The sequence below is a fragment of the Acomys minous genome (assembly GCF_964271855.1).
Source record: "Acomys minous genome assembly, chromosome: 4".
NCBI classification, from domain to species: domain Eukaryota; kingdom Metazoa; phylum Chordata; class Mammalia; order Rodentia; family Muridae; genus Acomys; species Acomys minous.
Genome location: NC_140486.1, coordinates 81,643,972 through 81,662,313, shown reverse-complemented (window position 1 = coordinate 81,662,313; position 18,342 = coordinate 81,643,972). Strand labels below are relative to the sequence as shown.

Genomic DNA, 18,342 nt, shown 5'->3' with positions numbered 1-18,342 from the left:
CACACACACACACACACACACACACACACACACCCCTTCATTAAATGTATGACAACTTGCAATAACCTGAAAATAGCAAGTGAGCATGCTACTGGGACTGTGGGTAAATGTCTTCATAAGTGGAAAGATTAACGTGATCTGTCCCTCACTTTGTACCCTGTGACTGTAATGGCACTGAATAGGACCACTTCATGACAGCACACAGGGCAATGGTAACAATGATGCGGTAGAATAAATGAAATCGCACAACATTTCCTCTCACGGTTAGAGACGACATGTAGCTTCCACCTGAGCACCAGCCTTCCAGTTCTATTTGACTTCATTTTAGTGAAGTAGAAATGATGAAAGAAAGAAGAGTGCTCACAGCTCACTACTCTTTCTGGTTAAACTTTACACGCAACTTACAGAGTCATGGGAACGTTCAGGCAAATGACAGCCATCTGTGACGTACTGCCTAAGTGAACCGTGCCACTGTGTAAGGTGACAGACAAGATCTCAGTCTTTGAGGTCAACTCTTGCCAGGGTAGACTATGGAGTCCTTTCTCAGAGAGAGCTTACAGTATTGTCATACTTGCCTAGGGTTCATACGACTGTGCTGATTGCTTTTAGAAGATATAGTTCTTGAAGAGATAATATCTGAAAAGGACATAATTTTTAAAATATGCAAAAGTAGAAGTAACTGTCTCTGACATCATAACAATAACCGGTCTCCTTACCTTGAAGGTGACTAGTGACTAATTTTGCATTATTTATTTGAAAGTATTTTATTCCTATACTGATCTAGAAGTCTGTATTTTGTTAAACAAATGGCAGCATGACTGCATTGACATATGATAAGCGCCCCTTTTCTGAGGAACATCTTAACTTCTAAGTGCTGTGTGAAGTTCTATCTCTTTCTTCCTGTGCTCCCCAACACTCACCCTGCCCCCCCCTCCGTGGTAGGCATGCAGTGAGGGGCTGTTTCCTCCAGGAAATCTCTAATTGTATTTATGAACATTAGCAGGTTCAAAGTTTCAAGATAAAGAGACATCTCTTTCATGTCAACATTAAGGTAGAAGATTTTAAACCTTTGTTTAGAGTTCATATAAGCAAACTCTCCCACAGACTATTCAGACGAATAGGATATAATTCCGCGATTCATGATTAGCTTCAGGGATTGGAAGGGGCCTTAGAAAGGAAGATGTCATTGGGCCATGGTCTCCCTCCGAGTCTAGGGCCACCTTGAGCCACAGAGACCCTCAGCGTCAATGCAGGGCCCACCTCTCCCTGCCCTGCTGCTCTCCGAGTCAGCACGCTTTGTGTTAATTACACACTTTGGAGAAAATGCACTTGTTCTACATAGACTTTGAGACTCTTTTGTTTCCCTGTAGTTTGATGGCAGTAGAAAGACACATTACCTGCCACGCCCCGCTGTAGGAAGAGAAAATGGGACACCCGTGCTCCTCTGTCCATGGTCTTTCTTGCTGCTGGGTGAAGCCAGCCTCATGGTGCTGGTCTCTTCCCCAGCTGGGGGCTCAGCCTTTATCCTTGCATTTGTTCCCAGCTGCCCCGCATGCATCTCTCTAGACTGTTGTTGTTAGATGACATTTCCTCTTACACTTACGGAGGGCATGTTGTAGCTGCTGTCTCAGCACCAGCCTTCCTCTGAGCAATCTTTCAATTACCTCTTGCCACCATGTAGGTATTCAAGTACATAAACTGAGATCTCACTCTCTCCTGTTCCGTTTCACCATTTTTAAAGACCTGAATGTCCGCCTAAATCACTCAATAGTATCTGACGGTGAAGACAGTACCACTCCTCACGGGCTCTTCCTGTGTTTTAAGGGGTAGAAATCACTATTGGTGTCCAGCTGAAGGAGCCAATAAGCTCCTGTGCAAGTACAAACAACTCCCCGTTCTCTCGGGGAACCTGCGCTTCTCTGTGATGACTTGTCTCTGTGTATGGATCAACTTAAATCCCTCAGCTCTCTACTTCAGTACAGCTCTGAAGGGTCTTAGTGATCAGGTCCCCAAAATCGACTTTTATACAGTTCAAGATAAATTCATGATATAATTGTGTGGACTCCAAATCATTTTGGAGAGGAAGGTTTTGTTGTTGTCATTGTTACTGTTGGAGCAGGAAGTGAGACCCCAAGTGGATCAGCCAGCAAAGCTGCCTTGGTCAACATCCTCCTGTTAGAACAGTCAGTGGTGTTTCCTTGGTCTGTTACCTAGTTACTAAACTCTTGAGGAAGAGCAGGCGGTACCTTCTTAACCTAGGAGTGAAGGGAAGATGTCTCCCTAGCACACACCGTGTTTACTGGGAAAGGCCTTGCTTACTCACTGCCTGTGTGACTTATAGGTACTGCTGCAGGCAGATTCGCACGGACTGCCAGCTCTCCAGCATGTAAGCATGATGCAGATGAGCTCATGTCTGTGCGACTCCTTGAGGAGGCCACTGAGCTCTGCTCTGCTCTGCCAGCCCTTCGCATGTGACTTAGGCTTGCTTTTGCAGAATATTGTCAGAGAAGAAAGCAAGCAGAGGAAGGATGCTTTGCTTGTATCTATAAACTTCAAACTCATCTCCAAATGTGCATTAGCGTTCTGGAAAGCCATTTGCAGGAGTGTCCTGAGCGAGGCAGAACAACAGTGAAGGTTTTCCAAATGCTGCCCTTGCCCCTCCCTCCTAGCTACTCCTTAGTCTGGATGCTCATCCTTAGGCCTGCTTGCCCTGAGACTCTACCATGTTCTTAGTGGTCTCCCTGGACCCCATGTTCTTCCTCCTGGTGTCTTCCTCTTTAGTGTCTTCCTCTTCTGGTTCACCATGTTATCAGTGAAACTGTAAAATACCTGTTGGGCCAGAAGTCAGGCTTAGAGTCCCTGTCCTCTCTGGCACGGTGGTAGGCATGCACATTGGTAGGTACATAGGGAAGTCTTTTTGATTAGTGACGCTAACTTGATTATGAATTATTCTGTGGTAAATAATATAAGGACTTGATATTAGCCAGGCATGATGATGCATGCTTTTAATCCCGGCACTTGAGAGGCAGAGGCAGGCAGATCTTTATGAGTCCCAGGCCAGCCAGGATTCTGTTACACAGAGAAACCTTATCTCAAAAAACAACAAACAAGCAAACAAATAAATAAATGGACGTGATATTTTAGCTCATGGTGGAGCTTTTCTTGGGTTTAACAGTTGGTCACTGATAGGAAGAATATAGCAATAGAAATCCCCAGAAGGGGGTTTTACCTGTATCATTCTCGTCAAGGAGCAGGTAAGTGCTCCATGGGATGCCCTTTGGCATGGTCAAGAAAGCCAGTGATAAACTGACTTACTTGGGAAAATTTCTAGAACAGGCTCACCTTAACAATTCTAGTGCCTCGGTGGAGAACTCCCTCTGCAGGCCAGAACTGCTCCTCTGTTTCCTGTCCTGCCTGCTCACACCACTACATGTGTAGGAGGTCACCTGGAAGAAAACACATCGCAGGCGATTCTGACTTCAGTGAGCAGAGAGATTCCCGTGACTCTAGGTTTACACCGAAACGCTTTCACTTCGCGCTTGTGGAAACTAGTTGCTTTCTAAAAGCTGTACTTGGCATGTGCATTACTTTTTCTCAAGCTCAATTATCTGAATAAATGTATACGGTGTGTAAGTTTCTATATGCTTATCACTATGGATCTGGTTCCCAAATTTGATTCGTTTAATAGTTCATTTAAGTCACTTGGAAAATAAAAGTCACGTGGGTGCCTAGGGAGTCTTGCCAGTCCATGGTTTCTTAGCCTGCCTTGATTTTTGTGTTTCTAGTAGTAGCTATAATTTGTTTATACTGGGGGGGTTTAAAGTAAAATGTCCGGAACACAGAGGGACTTATAGAAAACCTGAACAGCTCGCCTGTCACCCAGAACAGTCTGGAGTGGGGTTAGATAGCAACACCGACGTGAGGCATCACAGCGCCTGGCCTTGTGAGCCCTGTGGCAAGGGCAGCTGGGCTGACCACAGCCTTAGCTCGGCTCGGCAGGGTCTGCGCACATGGTTTCTCTGATACTCTGAGGCATGAAGATTCAGAGTTCAGGGCTATCCTGAGCTAAGACATGAGCTTCGGACTAGCTTAGGTGACACACATATCAAGGCCCCATGGAAAAGAAAGCAATAGAGAAAAACAAAATAAACAAAAGTCATCAGGAATTTTTAGAACTCATTTGCTGCTGGTTGGAAAAGAAATACGGAGCGATTGCCTGAGATGGGTGTGGCATTTCCTCAGCCAATTCAACTGTTTTTCTCGCATTGCTTTACAGCGGAGATCAAAATCTGTTTCAAATACTACCATGGCATTAGTGGAGCCCTGCGAGCCACAACCCCCTGTATTACTGTGAAGAACCCGGCCGTGATGGTGAGTCCCCTGCATTGCTGGCTTCCTCCCCAGGCCAAGGAAGAGTTCTATTTTTGCCTGGGTTGCCCTGTCAGGGTCGTGAGGAACAATGCAAAGGAAACGCACGACAGTGTGCGACTGTTTTAGGAAAGGAAACATGCTACAAGGCTGCCGTAGCTGCATCTGTAATCCTAATCAGTGGAGAAACACTTGCTATATAGCAGGCCCATGTGCCAGCACCTCGTCACGGGAACGTGGTGAGTCAGAGTGTTCTGCCGTGAAGGCTTCTACACGTGGTTAGCAGCTGGAAATGGTGATGCTGTATCTCAGTAGATTTGCGTGAATTCGGTGTATAAAGGAGAGAATACATCCAGTCAAGTCATAGTGATTCTGTCTGCCTGTCACCTCAAGGAGCTTTCACCCAGGGAGAGGGCCTGATGGGAATTGTATTTGGGTGTTTTCCTCAGAGGTCTGAGGGTAAGTCCCTCTCAGAGTGCTGAGTGGAAGTCTGCTGTTTGGTAAAAACATGGCCACTCAGTGGGAGCCAACTTCTTCAACAAGCCCTCATATGAGGAAGCATAATTATTTACTTTGAAAGAAAATTCTCCATTTCTAGAATGGCATTTCTTTCTCTCTCTCCCTCCCTCCCTTCCTCCCTCCCTCCCTCCCACCCTCCCTCCCTCCCTCCCTCCCTCCCTCTCTCTCTCGCTTTCTTTCTTTCTTCCCAAGACAGGGTTTCTCTTTGTAGCCTTGGCTGTCCAGGACTTGCTTTGTAGACCAGGCTGGCCTCAAACTCACAGCGATCCACCTGCCTCGGCCTCCCGAGTGCTTGGATTAAAGGCGTGCACCACCACCACCTGGCATTAGAATGCCAGTTTCTTAAGGATCGCTTTTGTAGTTTTTTTTGACTTTTTTTTCTTGTTAGATCAACTTTAAAAATTTAGAGTTCTCATACTTGATGATTTAGGAAGATTTTTGGGCTCTAACCTGTGAATCCTTGCAGTTTTGGTCATTAGTAAGAATTAGCTTATAACAGTTTAGAAAAATGCCTATGACATAGAATCTTCACACTGTATGCGTGTCTGTGTATGCATACATGCATTTTAATAAATGGTTGTTATTTTGGAAATAGGCAGGTGGCCAGGTTAAATGTCCCACATTCAGTAAGTAATCTTTGTACATGACATTTTGAAATTGTCCAGCTTTGCTTTGTGCTGTCTTTGATAGTGCCTGTGCCTCTGAATCAGCCATTTCCTTTTACTCATTATTCAGACTTGTTTCCGGTGGGTGTGTCTGCTGCATTTCCTGAATTCTGAGTCTTTCAGAGCTCAGCAATACCAAGGTCTAGCCAGTACTGAGGCTGAGCCTACTGCTGAGAATCGAAAGCTAGGAAGGGCGCAGTTGTCACTGTCATTGCTATGCTGAGAAAGAGCGGCATCAATCACATCACCTAAGTGATCGCTGTATGAGGAGGAGTAAAGTGGGGCTATGAGAGTATGTGTAATAGCATCTGTCATGACCAAGAAAGTTCTGGGTGAAGGACACCCCAATGATGAATAGAAGATACTTGGGTAAAGAGGAAAAAGAGAGAGGAAAAAAACCCCCAAATATCCCAGACGAAAGGCACAATGTATGAAGACATTGTGCAGAATCTCTGGTTACAATTATGTTTGAGTCTGTATTATAGTAAACCTAGTGTAGAATATAGAAATATTACCTCATAAAATGTTGTGGGTCACAAAAAGGTTAACAATTGTTGCCTATGAAATTGGCCATGCCTATGGAACACTGGATTAGACATTCTTGTCACTAATATTGCAAAATGAAAAGTTAATCTTGCAAAATGTTACCTACCTAAAAGAGTAGAACAATTTCTAGTCAAACCTCTGAAAAACTCATTTTGAATGAAATTAGATGGTAAAAACAAAGCTGACATTTCCTAAATTCCGAGTCTTTCAGGGCTCAGCAATACCAAGGTCTAGCCATTACTGAGGCAGAGGGAGTGTCCAACTGACTGTCAATTCAGTGCATTGCAGTGGTTTTCAGTGAGCTTCCTCAGTCAAAGCCTGCAGTTTGGGGATAATTAGTGTGCTTTAATATGATGTCATAGCCTTGTGTAGACAGCCGCACTACAATTAAGAGAGAACATTTTGATTAAAAAAACCTCATTAATGGACGTGGCGGTCAGTAGATTTCTGAACAACCTAGAAATATTTTGCTCTGTGTTCTTGGGCCTACCCGTCTTTGGGGAGGTCAGTGATGTGCTGCTGTGTCACAATGGTGGTCCCCCAGGGTATACAACACACAGCGCTTGTTCAGTACGATTATTCCATGGCAGGTGCAAAGAATAGACTGAGGGAGACACCTGAGAATTTCTCTAGGTGGGGAAATCAGCCACTGTCCTAATCCTGTGATCCTTCTTTCTCACAAGTCACCTGTGTTTTGGTGTTGACGTCATTTCATTCACCAGAGTACACAGTGAGACACGTGTGTGAGCAACAGGAAACCACTCAGCTGCAGGGGCGGGCTCTGGCTCTGCATTATTTCAGCCCTTGGTTGGCAGTGTCACCTCTAGGTTCCCTGGAATGGATCTATGGAGCGAGTCTATTTAAAAACCTCTTTCTAAACACTGGGGAAGATATGTTTATTACAATAAATTTCCCTGTATTTAGTGTTACTGGTTAGTCCTCGGTGACTTTATTGTAGTGTGAGGTAAGGTTGTATTCTGTGAGTATTATTTCCGATGAACATTTTGCCAGAGGGGTGGCAGTTTTTCTACGAATTATTTGATAATTGTTTTAAATTTGTCTTCTACCGCCCAATGAATTACAGTTTTAAAATGAAAATTGCAGGTGTCTTCTTTTGTTCCTTGTAGTCTCTTGAAATATTTTAATTAGTTTATAAGCTAGGTGTGTGATATATGCCTGTAATTTTAGCACTTGAGGAGGCTGAGACATCAAGATTGTGAGTTGTCAACCTGGGCTACCTAGAAAGACCATGTTTCAAAAAGGAGAGGAGAGGAGAGGAGAGGAGATCATTTTAAATGAAGGTAGTCCAGGTATCTTTTCAGTCACAGATAACTCACTCAGCACGAAAAAGTGCCTGGTAGACACAGATGTTATGTTCCTGGAGGGATGTGTCTACTCAAGGCAAGGCCCTGCTTTGCAGACCTGCTGTCCTGGTGCAGAGTGGAGTGTAGGGTTACTCCTGTGTGTACCGCCTGCCATAGTCTAGGTCCTGTGTGCTGAAAGCAAGATGAAGAATCACAGAGATCTGCTGTCTAGCCAGCTTGCTGCTGCCTCCACCCCTGTGAATCTGGAACTTGTGAGTCAGAGGAATAAAATCTGTCGCGATAACTCACATTCTTGTTGAGTGAACAGTCTATGATCATCAGGAGAATGGGGCTAAGAGGGTTGGGGCATTCTATAACTCAGTCAGTAAAGCCTTTGGCTTGCAAGTAAGGACCTGAGATAGATGCTAGAAAACACGTTAAAAAAAAAAAGTGCTGGGTGTGACTAAACACTCTTCCATTCCAGTGCTGGGGAAAGGGACATGGGAAGACCCCTTGGGTTAGCTGGTGAATTTTAGGCTAATGAAAAATCCCCGTCTCCAAAGAAAATGGGAAGCGTGACTGAAACAACATCTGAGGCTGGTTTGGGCCTTCAAATGTACACACCCACACACACCAAGAGGGAGGAGGGGTCGGGGAGGAGGGAGGAAGGGAAAAAGATGGGGTTGATAAAGAGAACTGAATGGTACCGACGCAGAATGGTGAGAGGGCCGTTAACCGTTACACAGTCATGTCTAAGGCACAGAAGTCACAGAGAAGACAGTAGAAATGTACATCACATCTTGACTTGGACCAGCGATTGTCACACATGATGCTGTATGAGTTTTACATGAGGAGCGCAGCAAAGACAAGGAAGTGGCAAAAACCAGAGGCACCCAGCACCGGACAGTGGTTGGAGGGAGAAAGCAGACCTCCAAATAGAAATGATTCAGCGCCAGACATAACAAAGGAAAGGGACGATGCATAACCAAGAAACAGTCGACGGATGACAAATTATTAAGAAGGCCAGGGGGGTGTGGTACTTCTTGATAAAGTAAATTACAAACGAGTTTTGCTGAAGGCAGGGCAGGGTGATCAGATGGCAGCTGGAGCCTAGGGAGAGATGAGGAATTCAGTCTCCTGTCAAGAGTGATATGAGGCTGGGGGTTCTCCCTAGAGGAAGTCGAAGTTTTAGACGTCGCAGGCCAGGCCTAGTTAAGCCGAGGGCTCACAAGACCTTGACTAAAGTTTAGTCAAGGAAGAAACCTTGCTAGGGTTTAATGTGCATTTCAGAAATAAGTTCTGTGTGTGATTTCCACTTTGTATGTATTCGGAGTCTACTCTGCTTTGTCTCTTCTCGTGATATGGTCTTCTCCTGTCAGAGTACCACAGAGAACTTTCTTCTTAGAAACCATAAAATGCACACTACATAGACACAAATTTATAGAAAGGCAGAAATTTGCTTTGTGGTGTATAAATTACTGGTTTCATGTAAGATATAATTTACTCAAAAGTTTTTAGGAGAAAATGATTGTACAGTAGCTTTACATGTCCTATTATTTCTGGCTCCAATAGCCAAATGACTATTCTGCAGTACAACGGAAACTTGAATACACATAGGATGCCCATGTGGACACTCAGAGATGTGAGGTGAAGGATGGAGAGATAGTGAGAATTCTAAATCTTTGGGTTCTTTAAGAACATAGAAATATTATAAGAATGTGCTTTCATTTTAATCCCCAACACAAAATGGAAAGCCGTGGATACCATTAAAGCTGATAAAGATTAGAATTGAGCGGGGGGAGATCTCCTGAGAACCTTGGCCACTGGCCCCAGGACACTTAGTTCACAGGAAATGTCTGATTACAATTCCCCACTGCACACAGCACAAGTCATGCCTAGAAACAGAAAGGGGGAGATGTGGTGAGAATTCTGGAATTTTGGTTTCTTTAAAAACACAGAAATACTAAAAGAATGTGCTCTTGTTTTAATCCGAGTTGTGGGGAGGTGGGGCTGCTTCAGACTGTCCGCAGCAGCTGACTGGTTCGACTCCCTGCTCTAGCAGAAGCATGGTTTTGCCAGCTGCGGATAGTTTCTGCAATTGTGTGATGTTTGGATTTCTGGGAGCTTGTCAGATGGGTGTATACATGCTAGAGCCCTAGTAGGCCATCAGTGGTTGTTGGTTGTTCAAGGGTATTGGTTGCAGTTTATTAGTAGCCATGGTCAAAGAAGAAACAAAAGGAAAGTAGTTAGATTTGGAATATCTCTCTCTCTCTCTCTCTCTCTCTCTCTCTCTCTCTCTCTCTCTCTCTCTCTCTCTTCCCTTCTCCCTCCTTCTCTCTCTCTCATCTTCCTCCTCCTCCCTCCTTCCCTCCCTCCTTCCCTCCCTCCCTCTATCCTGCTTTCTATCCTATCTAGTGATAGGGGGCCGGAAACCAGGGCCATAAAAGGTAGGAAACAGAAGAATCCACAACATAGCAAAGACAAGCTACAAGGTGACTTGATATACATTATGAAAATGACATAATTATTTATTTCCGCCTTTCTTATTAAATATGAAGAAGTTAACATTTAGTTTCAGTAGTAATATACATATATTCACTATTCATTAGATGTGCTCCTCCAGGCATGGTGACATGTTCTAATAACCCCAACCCCTGAGAGGCAAAAGCAAGAAGAGCCTGAGTTCAAGGCTAATTTGAGCTTTGCAGAGGGTGGGTGAAAATGACTAAGCGGGTGGAGGGTACAATGACTCTTGCCAAGAAGACTTCTTGCTGAACACAGGACAAAATGGTCAGATATTACCAGGATGGGGGAAGAGAGCACTGTTGACGGGTGAGCAATTGGTTGCATATCAAGAGTGACCTCATCTCAAGGGCAGGGATTCTCTCTAAATGAGGCAGGCAAGCCTGAGCTGTATAACAAGACCCTGACCCAAATCCAACAGGAACACTGCTGCCATCAACAGCTGTGTCACATGCACACACCAGAGACAGACAGACAGAGAGACACAGACAGACAGCCAAACAGAGAGAAAGAGACAGACAGTAAGAGCTGGCCTCAAACTTGTGATTCTCCTTCCTCATCCTCCTGAGTGCTGAGGTTATTGGATGCATACCACAAACAACTGTATTCATATTATGGAGAAAGACAGAATATGCAGCAGATACAGTATGCTGCTATATCAGAGTTTATATATTTTAAGATGAGGTAAATGTTAAATTTCTATTTGAACCTTTGATATTTTGGAATCTGTGTTTGCATGTCTGTCCTAAGACTTGAAAATCTGTAGACATGAATTACAATGCGTTTCTTTCTTTCTTTCTTTCTTTCTTTCTTTCTTTCTTTCTTTCTTTCTTTCTTTCTTTTTTAATCATTGTATGTCCAAGCAGATGAGAGTCCCTGGCTCATTAGCTAGCATGAATCTCGTATGAAGTTTCACACACATTTTTCTCCTCAGATGGGGGCAGAAGGCATGGAAGGAGCGGCCTCAGGAAGTCTGCACTCTAGGAAACTCCTTAGCTTCACACTGTCAGGTAAGTGTGAGGGTGGAGCGTCCGCTCTGAGGGTGTGTAGCTTCTTCTTTCTCCAGCATCGTATGTGGCCCACAAACTAGGTTAGTTTGAGTTCCTTTGACTGTACTTAGGGAAAATCAATTGTACGATTATTATGTTGAGAAAATACTCTTTTTACCAAGTTTTCTCATGAAAGGACTGGATGAGTGTGTGAGGTCACTGAAAGCGTATGTAATGTGCTAAATAATGCTGCTCCTGGGCTTCAGTAATTTTAAACAATTTGTGCTCACTTCAACTAGAAAAAGAGAAAGGTTTGAAGGCTTGAAGGGGAAAAAAAAATAAAAGGCATGCTTTTTTCCTGTGATGATAGCACATAAAAATTGAAAAGCAGATAGATGTTTTCATGAAATTAAATAGATTTAACAAGTAAAGAGATAGTGGTTTTCTGTTTGGTATAACAAGCCACCTGCTTGCAGCACCACATTCAGGCTGTAGTTTTGTATTGCAGTTTGTGAAATTGTCTGAGCTGAAACTGGTATTCAACTAATTGGGGCTTACTCCCAAAGGGGAAAATGTTTTGATAAAATGTCAGTTTACACAAATTGACTTTTTTGAAACAAAAAGTAGACACTGCATGTATGTGTGCACTGGGTTACAACAAAGTTGAAATTTATGTTGTACAAAAGAAGTTTGAAGGCCACCGACTGAGCAGGAACGGATTGGCAGTTATAAAGCCAAGGGTGCTCTCAGGAAGCCTGTGCATGAACTGGAGTTGGCAAATAGATAGTTTATACAAAGCCTAAAGCTTACCTGACTCTGTAAAGAGATTTTCTATAGGTGTAGCTCATCTGAGATGTAACTGAAGCTCCATTTCCTTCACCGCTTAAATACTGTGGATGAGCATCAGCATCTGAACAGTGAGACTGTGAGAACAGCCACCTCCATGAGCCATAGCGGCCACAGCAGACCAGGCTGTGCACATCTGCTCATCGCCGCCGCACATGGGCTTCTTGCTTGGATCTGTGTGGTCCTTTTCACGCCCTGGGAGGCTGTTAATTTGAAAGCCTCCTCTCCTTCCTTCAACTTCCTGGTTGTAACCTGGTTGGGTAGCTGACGGTTCAGACTGGGGCAATCAATATAGTTTGTTTGGGATCTTTGGGATTTTTTAATGCATCTGGGTCATTAGAAGATACTTTGAAGCACCGTGGTCTGTGATAGCATTTGCCTAGCCCTGATACTGCTTCCTCAAGGCATGCTGATTGACAGCTTATGCCTTAGACCTGGCATGTCTTCTGGAGTTGCAGGCACTGTAGCCCCTGGTGACAGTGGCGAACAATTAGCCACCCCCAATGATTGTTTGCTGTACTTTATTGATGTCCTAGTTTAGAGCTATTGAGCTGTGTTTGGTTGGTGCATATCATTTACACATGGCAGTCACATATTGATTTTGACTTCAGAAGGAGTGTTGTTAACTCACTGCAGGAGAATGACCATCAGGAAAGTAAAATCACAGGACACCTTCCTCAGGACAAATAAACTCTAGGTCACCAGGGAATCCATCTTTAAATACTTTCGAGGCATCCCACCCTCAGTTCACATAGCCACCTGTGATGGGTTTTTCTTCACTAGATAGACATTAGCTGAGTGTACAGAAATGGGCAAAAAATCATCAGAGGTGGATTGAATTGTATAACATTAACTCTAAATAACTAATGAGTTGTAGACTGACAGTGGGTGACGACATTTGTCTGAAAGCATTGACATACTGGGATGGCTGCCTGCAAATGCACAGTGCCTGATCATCTAAGGATGACTAAGGAGGCAGAGAACCGAACTCTACAGCTTCAGCAAACATCGTGTCCTGATTATAGTTTCAAATCTTACAGTAGGGTGGGGGCCAGGCTATTTAGCATGCGTGCCTTTGTGGTCTTCTTCAGTTTGTTTTGTGTTATGGATATTTATGAACAATGAAGCAAAGGAAAATAAAGAGATACGAAAGCAGAGCTGAGATGAGTGAAAGGGGCTGAATCACCAAGCTACAAATAATTGGCAATTTATCACCTGTGTTAATCATCCCTGCAGTGTCTCGCTGTGGAGGAGTCGGCATCAGGGTTGCCCAACGTTGCCATCTTTTTTCAGAGTGACTTTAGTCTGCTGGCAGAATGCTTTCCTGTTCAAAGGAATGTTTGTGTGTGGATGAATTAGTTTTGTCAGACTTTGTAACAGCTATTTCTATCCACGTGACTCTGCATTTACTTCAAGGAAATCCCTTGCTTGGAAGTAAACTTACTATCTAGAGGCTATCGAGTCTCTCTTGAGTCTGAGGCAAGAATCCTCAAGAAGGGCAAGAAAATAAATATGTGAACGGCATTTCCTTCTCAAGGCTCCTTTACGCTAACAGAGAAAACATGCAGTTGATGAGCAGTCAAGTGAAAATCTGCATTTAATAACGACTGCATATTGTATGCAGTATCAAAACTGAGACCACCAGGATAATGAGATGACAGCAGCTTCACAGAGTCTGTGTCAGTCCTCACTTGTCCCTCCCCACTCTGCTGTTAGTTTCTAGGTCAGCAATCAACCTCCATCTCATGCGGTGTTGGTAACATGAGGCCTCACTGCTGAATAGCTCCATATTTACTGATGTAATATCCTATCCCTTCCACTGCTGGCTGTGTGTTGTTAGACAGCCCTGGCCTGTTTTTTATCACATATATCTAGGCCATGAGTTCTTGTGGGCCAGTCCCATGCTTTCCAGGGAGTGAGCTTGGGGAATACCTGAAGCCCATGGCCTAGGTGACTCCCATTGGCCTGTAACTCGGGGCCATGACACAGAATCTCTTTCCCTGCTGCTCTAGCCATGGCAGGGGTCTCCCTGGGCAGAGTTGCTTTCTAAGCTAGAGTCTTCACATCCTCCAGATGGCTCTGAGCCATGTGAAATGCAGTCTCTCCCACAGCTTCCAAGACGGGTTAGCTCTGGAGTACATCAGTCACACTGATAGCTCAGGACAGTGTTGTGAGCCCAGCTAAGCCAGCTTCCCTTCTAGACATTTGTGTATGTGTCAGCCCTCTAACGATGAAAATGTCTTCTTGCTGAGCAGACTTCAGCTAAGACTTTTAGCAGCTTGCGTCATATAAAACATCCTGTGAGTATAAAGTAAGTTATAAGATACTCACCAAATATTTAAATGACTTTATAGGTTATAGAAAAAATAACTGAAGAATTATTTAAAATAACTACATTTACATATTGGACTCATAGAATATACATGGCATTTAAGATGTACAAATGAGTGTGTGCTTTACATTTTTATCTCAACTTAAACTTGGTTCAAACTTATGCACACACACGCAATATACATACGCACATATATGGTGTAGGTATATGTAACTTGATGTATGTAGGTCTTTGTATGAAAGAACGTATTTTTCATATGCTGGTGATTGAGAATGTCTATGTCTTACATTCTCACTGACCAGTCACACTGCACCAGGACAAAGCTGGTGCGGATGCACAGGACCTGGGGCGAAAGGGCTCCAGATGCAGAAACATACAGTGATGAAAGAGGGCTGGCTTCGGTTTTGCCACCTTGGAGATCCCCCTGCTGGAATTACTGCCATGACCCTCTTGACACTCTCTACACATGCACACCGTGTGACTAACTCTGCTGCTGGGTCACCTAGCTCTACCTCTGCCTAGAGCTGCGCATCAATTAAGAATGCCTGAGTTGGCCTAGAGAGATGGCTCAGAAGTTAAGAATACTGTCTGCTCTTCCAGAGGTCCTGAGTTCAATTCCTAGCAACCGCATGGTGGCTCACAACCATCTATAATGTGATCTAATGCCCTCTTTTGGCAAGCAGGCAGAGCACTGTATACACAATAATAAATAAATAAATCTTTAAAAAAAAAAAAAAGAATGCCTGAGTCTTAGCTATTTTTGCTAACCAGGATGTCTGGCACCTTACTCCTCTTTCTGTGCTTTCCACCCTCCCTACTGTCTTTCCTCTTTCCTCCCTCCCTCCCTCCCTCCCTCCCTCCCTCCCTCTCTCCCTCCCTCCCTCTCTCACTCCCTCCCTTCCTCCATCTCCCCCTCTCCCTTTTCTTCCCCCTTTCCCTTCTCATCCCCCTTCCCTCCCTCCTTCCCTCTTCTTCTCTCCCTCCCTCTTCCTCTTCCCTTCCCTTCCCTCCTCCTCCCCTTTGCCCTTCCCCTCCTTCCCCCTCCCCCCTCTCTCCCTCTCCCTCCCCTTCTCCCTCTAGATCTCAGGGCAGTTGGGCTCAAGAAAGGGATGTTCTTCAACCCTGACCCTTATCTTAAGATGTCCATTCAGCCAGGGAAGAAGAGCAGTTTCCCTACCTGTGCCCACCACGGGCAGGAGAGAAGATCCACCATCATCAGCAACACCACCAACCCAATCTGGCACAGAGAGGTAAGACAGGGGTGGGGGTGGGAGGGTAGGAGTGGGGGTAGAGGTAGGGGTGGGTGTCTTCTGCTGACAGTGCTTGACAGGCGAGTTTTCCCTCTGAACTCTGTGCCATCTTGAGCTGTTAATGGATATGGGCAAGATGGCTCCAGCCCTCTAGTTCTGTTGCAAAGAGGGTCCACTGCATATGAGCTGTGTACGTCCTTCTTGTTAGAGTCAGGTGTATAGTAAAATAGGTGATGTGTTCACTTCTAGGGTAGAATTTTATGATGGCAAACGGCTTAATAATCAAAATAAATACCTTAATGTGTTTAAAAATAAAGGGTTCATGAGGAACAAAATATATGAAAGTTTTTGTAAAAACAGAAGAAATAAAATACTACCTTGAAGAATCACAGCAGAGCCTGAATCAAAGGGGGGAGGCTGTATTTTTTTAATTTCAATTTAAAAAATTTTTTTATCTTTTGCTCTGCCACATTTTCAGTCCAAATTAAAGCCCCCTCCCCCGCTTTGGCAAATGTTTATATGAACTTTTAGCTTTGTGCTAGCTGTGCCATTCAGGAAGCCGGCATCCCTAGTGAAGGCAGATTGCGCTGATGGTATTTGAGAGTTCCTCACAGTTCCTCACATTCTGCTACCAGTCTTCTTAACACATCATATCAGTGAAATCAAACAAAGGACTTTCTCATTAGAGCTACACAGAGTCAAAGGTGCTGTCCCATTGTACCTCAAGGATCCTAGTGCTGGAATGTTTCTAGCTAAGCCTTTGCTGGTATGGGAGTTGCGTACTTACTCAGGTCATCCCTGTATGTTTAGCCACAGGAGTGTGTCCTAACAATGCTATAGACGCCTTTAGTTGGAAGAGAGTGAGTTCAGGGAATATGAAACTATTTAGAGCAAAGGTCTAAATGTCTGGGACTCCAGTGCAGAAGGGCTGAACGGTCCTGTGTTTATTTGAATGGAGCATTATTGTTTATGTTTTTATGCCTGTCCTAAAACACCACGATGTCATAGTGCCCAGAGCGACTCTTAAAGTCATAGCACCTTGTCTACCATGTCTTGAAGCCTAGAAACCATACATCATTTCAGTGTGAGGTCCAGAAAGCCCATAGTGGATACAAAAACAGAACAAACAACAGCACCCTTTCCTTCATACTTAGGCACCTTTCTGCACCACCTTGGCACAAATCCAGGGTCACCACACATGCTAGCTGAGCACTCTACGCTGACTGCACCCTAGGCCTGCCCAGCACTGTGTGTTTCCCTGATGGGGTAGCCAAGAGTGTGATCCAGCCATCTCTGCCTCTGGTGATGAACGGACTCAGCTTTAAGTACTTAGGTGACATCCTAGGCAGAGGCAGAGGCACCTACATGTAGCTTTCTTCTTCCTAGCAAGCACTGTTTTCCATGAAGGAGACTGACAGATCCCTCTGCCCTCAGGAGAACTTTAATTACTACACTGAATAAACCTAGTGGCGCCTAAATGTCAACCAGGCTAGTACTCTTCACGTTGCTGTAGTTGCGTGGACACTATCAAGGAAAAGCGAAATGAGCCACACTCACCTCCTGCCTCCTCCGTCGTTTACTGAGCTCAGACTTTTTTTTTTTTTTTTTTTTGGTTTTTTGAGACAGGGTCTCTCTGTGTAGCCTTGGCTGTCCTGGACTCGCTTTGTAGACCAGGCTGGCCTCGAACTCACAGCGATCCGCCTGCCTCTGCCTCCCGAGTGCTGGGATTAAAGGCATGTGCCACCACGCCCGGCTTGAGCTCAGACTTTTAAACAAAAACAGGATGAGTATTACTGAATTTTCCTTTTACGTCAATAAGCATTATGCATAATTTAATCTCTGATAGTATCTCTTGAAACTACTAAGCCAAGGAAGTGTATCACCATGAATGGATCTCTGTTGTCATTCAGATTTTAAACTTTTCTGATGGTTTAAGAATTATTGTGAGTTTTATTGGTTTTTAAGTGAGTACAGGAAAGACAGAAACTGGTAATGTGGACCCTGCATGTCATAAAAAGTTAAGAGATAACATTGTCTATATATGAAATGATAAATTGTTGTGTTTGCCTTCTAAGCCAACATGTTGTATGTTTTTTTTTATTTCAGAAATACTCCTTTTTTGCACTTTTAACTGATGTCTTAGAAATTGAAATTAAAGACAAATTTGCCAAGAGCCGTCCCATCATCAAGCGCTTCCTGGGGAAACTGACCATCCCTGTGCAGAGGCTGTTGGAGCGGCAGGCTGCCGGGTAACCAGCTCCCACTGGGGGAATCTTGAGATTAGGTTGTGTGGAGACAGCTGAAGTGATACTCGGTTGTCCCGGGGTGTGTCTTGCCGAAAAGAAGTGGAGCGAACCTCTTCACAAAATAAAAGTGCACTTATGCCCAAAATACCTTGTTTTAACGATACACTCTCTTGTGGTATCCGTCCCCTTTCCAAGTTTCACCTAGATGGCCATCAGTGACAATTCTCTCAGTGTCCAGCTGGCTTGGGGGCACGCTGCAGTCTTGCCATAACACCCTTTCAGTGAGCTTCGATCTACTCTCATCTTATCAGATGAATTCCATCCACAGGGCCTACATTCATTCCTGAAACACAAGGGATGAAAAGGTTATTGGGAGACTTAGTTTCACTTTCCACTCATGTGTATTGTCTCTAGGCTGGAAGTAGTAGTTAGGAAATACAATTCCATCGTCATAAGTATACCAAACTCAAGACTACAAGTACTCTGGGGTAGCACAATGGGGACATTTTGTGTGACTTTTCTCACAATGTACAGTAGGGGTATCACCAAGAGTAATTAGTGTGAACGCTACCCTCACAGAAGTAGCGGGGTAACCCCCTGAGATGCAGGGTTCCTACTCCCTCAGCAGTTAGAATATGACACGGATTTGCCCCTGTAGCCTCAGCAACTGCAAGAGGTAGATACTGTGATGCTAGCTATTTCAGAGGCGAGGAGTCTGAGGCCGGCAAGCTGTGGTAGAGCTGAGCTTGCAACT

At 44.3% G+C, this 18,342-nt stretch overlaps 1 protein-coding gene across 4 annotated transcripts in view; it reads left to right on the top strand.

Annotated features, from left to right (window-relative positions):
* HECW2 (HECT, C2 and WW domain containing E3 ubiquitin protein ligase 2) overlaps positions 1-18,342 on the top strand; it is a 348,102-nt gene that overhangs the window by 217,197 nt on the left and 112,563 nt on the right. For all 4 annotated transcript variants that reach the window (XM_084779445.1, XM_084779446.1, XM_084779447.1 and 1 more), the window contains 4 exons: positions 4,277-4,371; positions 10,860-10,935; positions 15,173-15,342; positions 17,449-17,591. In XM_084779445.1, the coding sequence (XP_084635571.1) occupies positions 4,277-4,371; positions 10,860-10,935; positions 15,173-15,342; positions 17,449-17,591 (484 nt within the window). The remainder of the gene's footprint in view (positions 1-4,276; positions 4,372-10,859; positions 10,936-15,172; positions 15,343-17,448; positions 17,592-18,342) is intronic.